The 11,349-nt window shown below is 39.5% G+C and overlaps 1 protein-coding gene across 1 annotated transcript in view; it reads left to right on the top strand.

Annotated features, from left to right (window-relative positions):
* Window positions 1–1,514: 1,514 nt before the first annotated feature.
* The window catches only part of LOC117295664 (cytosolic carboxypeptidase 1-like), a 34,578-nt gene continuing 24,743 nt past the window's right edge, over window positions 1,515–11,349 (top strand). The window contains exons 1-6 of the mRNA XM_033778374.1: window positions 1,515–1,587; window positions 3,756–3,917; window positions 5,108–5,223; window positions 7,158–7,225; window positions 8,525–8,729; window positions 10,414–10,545. Of these exons, the coding sequence (XP_033634265.1) occupies window positions 3,871–3,917; window positions 5,108–5,223; window positions 7,158–7,225; window positions 8,525–8,729; window positions 10,414–10,545 (568 nt within the window). The 5' untranslated portion in view covers window positions 1,515–1,587; window positions 3,756–3,870. The remainder of the gene's footprint in view (window positions 1,588–3,755; window positions 3,918–5,107; window positions 5,224–7,157; window positions 7,226–8,524; window positions 8,730–10,413; window positions 10,546–11,349) is intronic.

Below are 11,349 nucleotides of genomic sequence, written 5' to 3'. Positions count from 1 at the left end.
TTTTCACAGTCGTAGTTGAGTGAGGGTGTAGCGATCAATTTAAAAATTCACCTGGCAGACCATTTGGCTCATTTTCATAAAGCACCACGATTGATCCTAGTATGAGTTATCAACATCATCATCATAGTGATTTGTGTTCTGATATCATGCTTCAAGTTACCGAAAAAATTGATCTTTTCCTCTTCACTTCCAGCTGTGAAAAATGTCTTTGTTGAACTTTTGTTGAAAATTGTATGACATAATCGCTGTTTTTAAAATGAAATAAAACTGTATTTGAAAGCCTCAATCTGTTCAAACAGTACTACATGTACGGTATCTAGAAATGAATCTTTTGATTGTTTCATATAAATATGTTTGTTTTGTAAAGTAATTGTTATGTAATTATGTGAATATGGAGATACTTCAGCATTTGTAAATTGATTTAAAATGATGATTAAACACAAATAAATTCTAAAGAGTGGAGTTTTTTTGTTGTTGCCCAAATCACCTCTTTCCTGATGCCATCTCTTGTGTTAAAGGCAGTGGACACTATTGGTAATTGTCAAAGACTAGCCTTCACAGTTGGTGTATCTCAACATATGTATAAAATAACTAACCTGTGAAAATTTGAGCTCAGTCGGTCATAGAACTTGCAAGATAAAAACGTAAGAAAAAACACCCTTGTCACACGAAGTTGTGTGCATTTAGATGGTTGATTTCGAGACCTCAAGTTCTAAACTTGAGGTCTTGAAATCAAATTTGTGGAAAATTACTTCTTTCTCGAAAACTATGGCACTTCAGAGGGAGCCGTTTCTCACAATGTTTTATACCATCAACCTCTCCCCATTACTTGTCACCAAATTACGACACTATAACTAGGGTAACATTTTAAGGGGGGGGGGGAAGACAATCTGGCGTGTGTGTAAACATACATTGGCAGGGTGTAAATGGAAACATAGTTGTTAAAACTATCAAAATAAAATAGGCAGAGTGTGAAACATTTAACTCTGAGATCCCAAATGTTATGTCGAATAGGGGTGGGGCACAGACATTTAAGGGTTTTTTTCGGGGGGGGGGGGTGGCACTGCTCCATTACTGTAATTTCAAATATCTAAATAGTTGATAATTAATTCATTCGTTTAATGGGTGTTTTCTATTCATTTTGAAGCAATCTGACTGATTACATTTAAGAACAGAAGTGGCCTTCACAAAACTTCAAAAAGGCAACCACTGATCAGTTTTCCAGCAGTTGGATCATGGAGGTAGAAATAGAGTAGTAGCAGGTAAGCTTAGGCCGTGTCCGAAACGACGACTTCGGCTACAGCTACGTCTAGATCAGCGCGTCTACCAGTGTTGAAGAATAGGCAGACGCGCGCGATCTAGCCGTAGCTGTAGCCGAAGTCGCCGTTTCGGACACGGCCTTAGGCATGCAGCTCTGCCTTTACTATCCTGTGGGAAAAATATACACCACAGCGGTCACCAGGGCACTGTGTCGCGCTGAGGTCAAGCATGTACAATACACACAATCCCAACCGCAGGAAAGTTCGCCGCTCGATTGCATTGATGGTGGATGTTGACATTCGAAACACCTCTATGGAAAAAAAGCCGGTAACAAATCCATTTATAATCACCTCTTCTTAATGAAATAGTTTGATTCTCATCATTCTTATGAGTTTGATGTTACATTGTACACGAGTTATATTGTATATATGATTGGGTAACTTTGTGCTGGGGATCACGAAGTTTACTTGAATTACAAAATAAACGAATTACACCGGGCTCTCCGCACCGGCAGTTCATTGAGTTGTCGTGACTCCCCTTTTCATTCAGATCAAAATTTGCACTTCTTCTTTACGCCTAGTGTAGCACTAGCACTATGGCAAATATAATTATGGCTTCCGTGGTTAGTGCAGTCTGCCGTTTGCTACCAGCAGCTTATGGCGACTGTGTACTTGTTTGATTCAAGGAAATTGTGTTCTTTACATTCTTTCTTCAGACCAAATCAAACTGTGTCACTTTTATTTCAATTATGGATGGATTCAATGAAATCTAAAACAGTAACACTCCAGCACAACACTCCCTATTATTACATACCTGGGGGACTAACTAGTATTAGAATTAGTACCATTACAATAGCACTAGGCCTAAAGCATGAGCAGTAATAGTTGCGATAACGTAACCATCCTGGCGCCGTCGGCAGGAGGGTTTACGTTATCGCAACTAGCAGAGCAGTAAACACAGCACAATGTGTTTGGGGCTATCCTTGGTTGGATGATTTTTGTGTTATCATGATCATTATTATCCTACTTGTTTATTTATTTTCATTGTAACCATCCTCTTACTTATTATATTACTGTGTGTGGTTCTGGTTCTGGTTCTGGTGGTTTACTGCACAATCTCCACATATCGGGATGTACACGTGCAGGTGACTGAGCAGCAATGATTTACATGAAGTGAGCCCCCCCTGATGATGTTACCCATATCCATAGCTTGAAGTTTACTCTTAAAAATACTAATAGTGTTACTGTTTAGTTTGTTTTGCCATGTTCTTGCTGTGTTTTGATCTGAATAAAATTGCAATCAAATAAAAATTTCTTAATACGAACAGTCGTGATTAAGTAAGCAAATCAGAAATAAAATGTTTTTTTGGGCGATGAAACATGTACGTACATAAATGTACATATTTTTTGTTCAAAATGGTAAATTCAGAGATGCCAAGTCCAAAGGCCAGCTATGTGTGAGATTTTTTCAACGCTTACCACCGCCCCCCCCCCCCCCCACTTCCCCGAAAAAAAATTGCCAGTTTTAGAAGGCCTATCGAAATGCCGCCCAACTTTTGCAGAAATTCAATTGTGGACAAAAAAGTGTTTCAAAATGCATCACAAACCTCTTCAGAATAATTAAAACTCACATGAGGTACACAGGAGATGTTGATGGTTAATGTGGAGGTACGATTGGGTCAGATTATTTCCCCCCAAAGTAATACAAAAAAATCGACTAAAAATGATGTCCAAAATTCTTCTGCTAGTGGAGCGCATTTATCGAATATGCTAAACGAATCGGGAAAAACTCATGCGCAATAAGCGTTTTGCAATCTGCAAATTTGCGCTCTGTTTGTACGGCAGCTCAAGTTGATGATTCTGATAAACTGCGTGCAATCTGAAGATTGTGCAAACATTGTAGATTGCGTTTTTTGTACACACAAGCGCGATTTGGCAATGCATTGTCGTTAATTTTTATTTTTTTCCCGGTCTGGCCCCAATGCGTGAGAAAATGGTTGCTGTGCGTGTGAGCGTGAGACAGAGCCCAAATGCGTGAGTCTCACGCATAATGCGTGAGACCTGGTAGGTCTGTGGTAAATTGCAGCATCATGCGATGAACATTACATTTGCACCTTCCTCCAGATGTTCCCCCCGCAGTTGTGCGGGACTGTTTTTTGTTGGTTTCTTGAATAGTACAATTAAAATTTGTCTACATTGCCCTTGATTGTGTTTACACTGGTACATGTAGCTTCTAATTCTATTGCCTCCCTCATGAGTTAATTCCAGCAGTTGAACACACTCTGGCTTAACCAGAACTTCCTGAGGTTAAGGTTTCAGTTTCAGGTCGAGCCCCTGTGCTGAACAGTGACAAATCATCAGGAATTTCCCTTTGAAAAATGAAAATTGCCTTACCTTCTTGAAGAGAAAATTCCAGGCCTAAAAACCATAATAATGTTTATGTATTACAAAAACAAAAGCCTTTCATTTCAAATACTTTTTGTTGTCCCCCTGCAGAACAATCTGTGACTAAATAAACCAGTGAAACTCAACTGTGGATTATGGCAATGGGGAACAACTTCCAAGTCAGTTGTTGAGTTTGTAACATCCTCAACGGTTGCCTCGTAATTGCATGAAGATGAGCAAAGCCAAGATGGAGAAAGTTTTAAGCACACCAGGGTGAGTCATTATGATTTTAACATGAAATAAATCTAACAAATCTTATGTACACCTGCTTCAGACAGGCGCTCCAGAGTTGCGTCGACCCGAATTCTGAATTAAGTACATGAAAAGTTTGACATCTAAATCAGTTAGGAGCGACTGGACGTGCTAGAAGTTGAAATATCGACGGTTGCAGTTGGTGGGAACGACTCTGGAGCGCTGTAATTTCAGACGTCGATCTTGTCATGAGCCGAACCTAATGTAAATGTTCCGTTTAGTTCGCCTGTCTGAAACCAAAATTTAATTGGGACGACCCAGAGTTGCTCCTAGTCTATTTGGTTCGGCGTGACTCTGGAGTACCTGTCTGAACCAGGTGTGATACATGTGCATGTATCTTTTGTCTCTGATGCACCTCCAGTTCTCATCTTTGTGAGAAACATCCACAAGACTGCAGGCTTTTAAAGTAGATTACAAAAAAATTGGGGGCCAGAATTGTGTTAGGCCTACAAGGCCAGAATCAAAATGAGACATTGTAAGCTATCTACAGGGTGTCACAATTAAACTGTTTTTACAATGTATTAGAACCGAGCTCTAAGGGAAGATTGATTTCATTTGCCTTATATTGAGGAGCCTATACATGTACATACGTGTATGGGTAATAATAGATACTCGACAGAATAGACCGATCCATTAAGCCCCGCCCCATTGCGTATTGACCAATCACAACGCAACGAAGGTCCGACACTATGGTCCGACATGCTTGGCGTGCGCGGCAGAGTTGTGCAGAAAGGCATTGGAGAGGCTCACATGTTCTTGCTCACACACGTGCGTCGTGGGCGGTGCCTACTGGATCGGTCTATTGAAAGAGATGTATTTGAATACACAAAAGATGCAGTGAGGAACAGTAATTGATCAAAGACACGAGACCTTGCCTCACTGTCCTTAGTCCTCAGGCATGTGAGAAAGTGTAAAACCCCTGAGCCTGACAACAAGAGAGTACTGGAGAATTACTTTCCAAGAAAACATCTCAAATGTAAAATTGAAATTAACAAAATTATGTTAATATTTTTGCTTAAATGTTCATGTATCTAATTATTGTAGGCCTAATTGCTCTACATCGCTTCTGCATCAGGAGGTTCTTTTAGACATGTAGGTATTGTATGGCACATCATAATTGACCACTGTTATTAATATAATTTTGTGACCAGATCCAGAATTGGGACACTGCTGTACTCTTTGGAGAAGCTGAACAGCTCCAGCTCTGATGATGTGGAACAGATGCGCTACACTACGGCCAAAATATTACACTGTACTAAAGACCAAGGTAAAAAATAAGGCACTTTTACTGAGCCCTCACTTTAAACAGCCAGTAAAGGATGATCTCAAATACAGCTATTAATAGCTGGAGTCCATAGAAAACATTAAAAAAACATTAACGAGTCTCTTACCTCACGTTAAAACATGGTAAAAATGCTTTTTCTACAGAACGCTTCTAGCCAAATTTCTAAAAAACGCGGGGTCAAACAAACCTGAGCGACAAAGGAATCTTGACGTCAGTGGCGGCTCTTTGGTGTGGAAAATAGCGCCCTCAGTTTGCCAAAGCTGGAGAACTGTGTTCACACCCAATTAGGGGAATATCGTCACTGGCGTCAAGAGGTCATTATAATATATAAGCCGTTTTTGACTCTTGGCTGAAAAAGCCGCGCGGCCCGGTGCATTTTTGACTCGAGTTATTCGTTACTAAATGCAAATTTTGAGAGTAAAATGGTTATTAACCGGTAGGCCTATCTACGATATCTATTTGACCATACAAAAGGTAATAGTTGAAATATTGAGATCATCCTTTATTTGCTCTTTAATACATGTATACACCAGGGCCCAGTTTCATAAAGCTGTTTAGCAGAAAATACTGCTTAGAGAAATTATAGGGGTACCAATTGCAACATTGTAAACTTTTATGAAATGATACAACATACATTAATTAGCTGATAACATGTTTCTGCTAAATAAGCAAGATTTTTTCTGTGTCAGAAGAAAACCCCCAACATTAACACATTTTGATATACATGTACATGTATCAACTTATGTACTGCACCCTGTTGACGTAAGAAAACATTTAATGATAATATTATAATAATGTTTGTTGACCAGACATAAAGTTCAAAGCAAACTACATGGAAGTGATATAACTAATGGTTGTGTATGTACAGTACATAAAACAAGTCATGCAACTTGTTTTCAGATCAGCTACATTTATGTAAAAATCCTCTCTTTACTTTTACTCTAAAAATGCCGTTAAAATACAGTACGCAGAAGGTGTGTTAAACGTACTTTGAATTGCCGTTCCTCACTGTTTTCTGGTAAAAACAAAGTTGCATATCTGTTTGAAAACACAGTAATTCAAATATCAGAACGATTACAGTTTCAAAGACTTTAGGCCAAACAAAATAAATGTTGTGTTTACTGTAACGCCCTGAAAAAATTCCAGGTAGGTAGGTAGGTAGGAAAATAATTTTATTTTGTTAATTATTTTTATTTGTTAAGTTCTTGAATTTCGAGGTATTTGTTCATATTTTGAAGCAAGTTTTGATATCGCCATGATTAGGGGCCTATCGCAAAAATGCATTACACTGGTAGGCCCTAAGTCGTGATAAATAGTTTTAAAGTGAGGCAACATGTTAAAATTCTCATTTTTAATTTTACCAACTCACAAAATATTTAGAAAAAAGTTTTGAGTTCGGCAATTTGGCCGCAAAAAAATGAGGTCGGTCGGGTTACCGTAAACACAACATTTATTTTGTTTGGCCTTAAATTTCTGACATTACCTGTAATGTATGTGTTGGCTAAACCAACAATAGAATAAGAGTCTATCAACAGGGTTGATACTTTTCTGTACACAAAGAAAGCCACTTGAGATAACATTGTCATCAGATTTATATTGTCCAAAGTACAGCAGTTAATGTGTGATGTGATGACAATTGTTCGCAAAAGGTTAGATAATTAATTTAGGCATGCAGTGCTCTTTATCATGTTTGTTGTATACAGGTCTGGAATTTCACGGAGGCCAGTGCCTCTATACCCCTGGTTTTGGCCTTGGTGCCCCTTTAAAAGTTTCCCATAGACTTCATGATTTTCTTATGGAAGTGCCCTTTGCAAAATGAAAATAATATTGATAGTGACATCACAACTTTTTTTTTTAAAGCTTCCTTTTATATTTATTGCTTTGACCATGTTGACCATTGATTTTTTTCAACGCAGAACAAGTCCGCAAGCAGATAATATCAAAAAATACAAACGGCTTAGAGATTCTACTTTCTACACTGGAGGTGAGTATGACTCTATCTTTAACAGGTTTTGCTCGTTCAGTCAGGAACTTTCAAAAGTTGTTCACCTCAAAATGTCAAAGCTGAACTTTGGGAACCCATTTGTTCATAGATTAAATCTATTGTTCCATTGTTCAGTCAGATTATCTTTGCGGATAGTCGTTTGTGATCTCTCTTGCTACCGATAGTCAAGCTGAACACTCTGAATGTATGCCAAGCTTTATCAAAATGTTTCCCTGCCATTCTCAACGCAGTTCATTATTCGGCCATCGTTTGGCCAGAGAATTTAACACATGGTTGAATGTGACTAGTTACAGTGACATTCTTTAGTATCTTTCTTTCTTTCTTTGTTCAGCTACGTGTATACATGTATATATTGACTAGAGCGCCAACACCCCGTTATACAGGCACTAAGGTTTTGCAGTCGTGTGGGCGCATCCATGTTTATGTACAACCAATACAAAAGCTTGAAATTTTGTACGGCAATTGTACGGCTATTTGCATGATAGTGTTTTTGTTCTTTTCTGTGTCAAGTATGTGTCATCGAACCAAAAAATGCAGTAAATGTGAACGCACAATCTGCTGATGAGCGTAAAATGCAGCAAATGTAAACGCACAATCTGATGATGAGCGTACAAACTGCGAGCGTCATGTGCGTCATGCTTAGAAGGCGCGTATACTTTTTTAAAGTCGAACTTAAGGTTTTCGTAGCGCGGACTACGCGATAGGCAGTCTTGTACGTATCATATGCGCACACGCCGAGTGTAAAAAAAATCAAGGCAATGTGTGTTCTCTAAATAACTATTTTGTTCCGTAGTCACGCAACACATCAAAACGCAGAGCAAGTTAGCGCTCTTGTCAATATATATAGCTCTATGCGCCTAACTGACCTTATTGATAGATATAATATAGGTATTATTATTGGCCTTAATATTAGGAAAGAGTTTCAGGCCTGTATGCTTTGTTTTTGAAAGGACACCAAGGCATTTTCCCCTTGGTACAGGGCACCCTGTGAGGAAATTGTAAATTTCTAATAGCATTTCAAGGGCACCTAGGCAATGACCAGGGGGCATGGAGAGAATTGTCTTCGACGTTGCCTTCGACGTGAAGTATCAGTCCTGGAGTTTTCCCAATGAGGGACTCTAGGTGGCAGCAAACTTACATGTACCAGGTAAATCCATTGTTCCTGGTTATAGTGCGCGTGCTCAGAACAATGAAACAATGAAAACTTACCCGGTAAGTCTGCTGCCATCTTCCAAAGTCTCCCTTTACCATAATTCACTTTGGTTTTGATTCTTCCAGAGTTCCACAGATAGCAATGTGTCTCTCAACGTTTCATCAACGTTATTGGAGATACTATTCACGGGTAAGCGAGCTTCGATCTTTGTGACTCACAGAGCCACTCAGATTCTACTCACTGCCCTTGGGACAGCATCTCGTGGCCAGCCAGTATCGGATGAGCTCATGATTACACTGCATCAAGTCCTCAGCAAAGTGGCCCCGAAAGGTATTGATTATAAACAAATTCTGTCACCCTTAAAAGTCCGCCCCATCCCCAAAATAAAAATATCAGGCCCCAAGTTCATAGTGCTGCTTAAGTGTAAGTAAATTTACATGCTTATTATAGCAGAAAAATATGCTTACTTCTGAAGTTAGCATACTTCATAGGTATTTCTTAAGTTAGCAAGAAAATTTAGGCGGCCAGTTTAGATTATCATGCCTTTTTGTGTTCTTATTGTCACTATGAAATGGAAGCTCGTACAATAAGCACAAAAACTACTTACGTGTAAAACAGCTGATTTCCTCTTTTTGGGTTTTGATTTTCCTCTTTTTTTACTTTACTTTCTGTGTACAAAAGTATAGGAATATAGTCTTTTCCTCTTTTTTTCTTCATGTTCTTGCCCGGTTGTCTCTGTTCCTCTTTTCATGGATAGTTACTCACATGTCTGTTAAAAGTAGCTCTTTGAATTCTCTGTCCTTACTCTTTGTTGAAACTGGGCACTGGGCTGGAAGTTACCCCTAGACCACAGGCCGAAGCCAGTGATTTTAGTGTTTGTGTACATGTAGTAAACTTTCTTCCGGACAAGTCTGGCTGTCTTGTATTTTTCAACTGAGTAATGCTCTTTGGTGGCAACGTTACGCTTTGGCGGGTGTGTGTTGCAAACAAAGATTGCAGCGAATCAGGAAGCAACTTTGACGCTGGTTGCTCAATGATTCATGTTGAATTTTGCTGTGTTTTTTTTTCTCATGTGAATTTGGCCTAGTGAACAACATTTTGGTCCAGTCAACATTCTGAGCAACAGGCCCTGTGGTGTTGTTGTTTTTTCCCCCAAAATATCACCCTCTGATTAATAATAATATCGAAGTCTTATATAGCGCATGTATCTACCAAACAAGGTACTCAAGGCGCTGAGTATATACAAACTTTCAGAAAGATTTTTTAGCACCTTAAAAGGGTTTACAAGGTGCTATGGCGCATTAAGCAGCCACAACCAGGAACACCGGGGCGAACCCCTTCTCTTTTCGATAAGTGCACTGGGTTCTTTTACATGCGTTACACAACACATGGGACCAACGGCTTTACGTCCCATCCGAAGGACGAAGCAATGGTTAAGTGTCTTGCTCAAGAACACAGTGTCACGGCTGGGGATTCAAACCCACACTCTGCTGATCAGAAACACCAGAGTTTGAATTCGGTGCTCTTAACCGCTCGGCCACGACACTTCCTCTGATTATCAGAGCTGCCAACTCTCCCCAAGTCTGCAGAAAGTTACCTAAAAGTAAACCAAACTTTTCATGTTCTGATGAACTTATTTGACAACCTCCCTGATTATGGAAATTTCCCCCCTCTTCTCTCTAACTGAGGATACTGTTTAATAGTGTGCCAAAAATTTCTTTGAAATAGGTAACTATAGGGGTTCAAATATCCTCATTTCAACATGCCTCCTTAAGTTTGGATCCTAATTTCAGACCTTTTTGTGACTCTCATCTTTGATAAAATATATACAATTAATATATAAAATTCTTCTAAAATATTTATTGAATGAACAAAGGGAATGAAAACTAACATTTTGTTGTCGTTTGATCACGATGGAAAAAGTAAAAAGACATTCAAATCTGTTTTGATATGATCCGTGTAGCTGTTAGCATTGCGTTATTTAGTCTTAATTTTAATTGTTTCTCTTTTACAGACAGGAAGTTTGGTGTGAAAGCTAGGCTGAGTGGCGCCTTACCAATTACATTCGGCCTTATACGCACCAACACAGGAAACTTTGAGATCTTACAACCTTCACTTCAAGTACTCAAGATCTACGCAACAAACTGTAAGTTCTTCTTCTTTTCTAGACTTGATGATAAGTCGTTAGGCGCTGCCTATCACAAATACACATTCTGCCGCTCATGCAACAGTCACAGTGCGATTATGCATTCATGCAACGGTTGTTGGTAGCGCATGGCAGTAACAGACCGATCCAATAGGCTCCGCCCATGACGCACGTGTGAGCAAGAACACGTGGGGCTCTCCAATGCCTTTCTGCACGACTCTGCCGCGCGCGCCAAGCATACGCGCACGCATGTCAGACCTTCGTTGTGTTGTGATTGGTGAATACGCAACGGGGCTGAGCTTAATGGATCGGTCTATTACCACTGACTCACACACACATACTGGGATCGAGGATGAGTGTACCGCCCCCGTGACCACACCGCGCTTAACAATTACAGACTTGATTCCAAGACTAGTTCCTTTCTAGTGCAGCCTTCATGATTGAAGATAGTCGCACTGCCAGACACACTGGGCGGGTTGAACCCTGGGGTCTTTTGTCATGTGTTGATAGTTTTTATAACAACATACAAGACCTACAACTTTACTTCCCTTTCGAAGGCTAAAGGTTTCTGTGATCCAATTGTGAGACGAAAAGGAAACATTTCTGAATAAAGCAAAGAGGCGTTTCTGATGTTTTAAAGACACTGGGTACTATTGGTAAATGTCAAAGACCAGTCTTCTCACTTGGTGTATCTCAACATATATGCATAAAATAACAAACCTGTGAAAATTTGAGCTCAATCGGTCGTCGAAGTTGCGAGATAGCTTTGAAAGAAAATATACCCTTGTCAAACGAAGTTGTGTG

The sequence above is a fragment of the Asterias rubens genome, chromosome 10 (genome assembly GCF_902459465.1).
Source record: "Asterias rubens chromosome 10, eAstRub1.3, whole genome shotgun sequence".
NCBI classification, from domain to species: Eukaryota; Metazoa; Echinodermata; class Asteroidea; order Forcipulatida; family Asteriidae; genus Asterias; species Asterias rubens.
The sequence above is the reverse complement of the archived record's forward strand: the minus strand, read 5'-3'. Positions and strand labels throughout refer to the sequence as shown.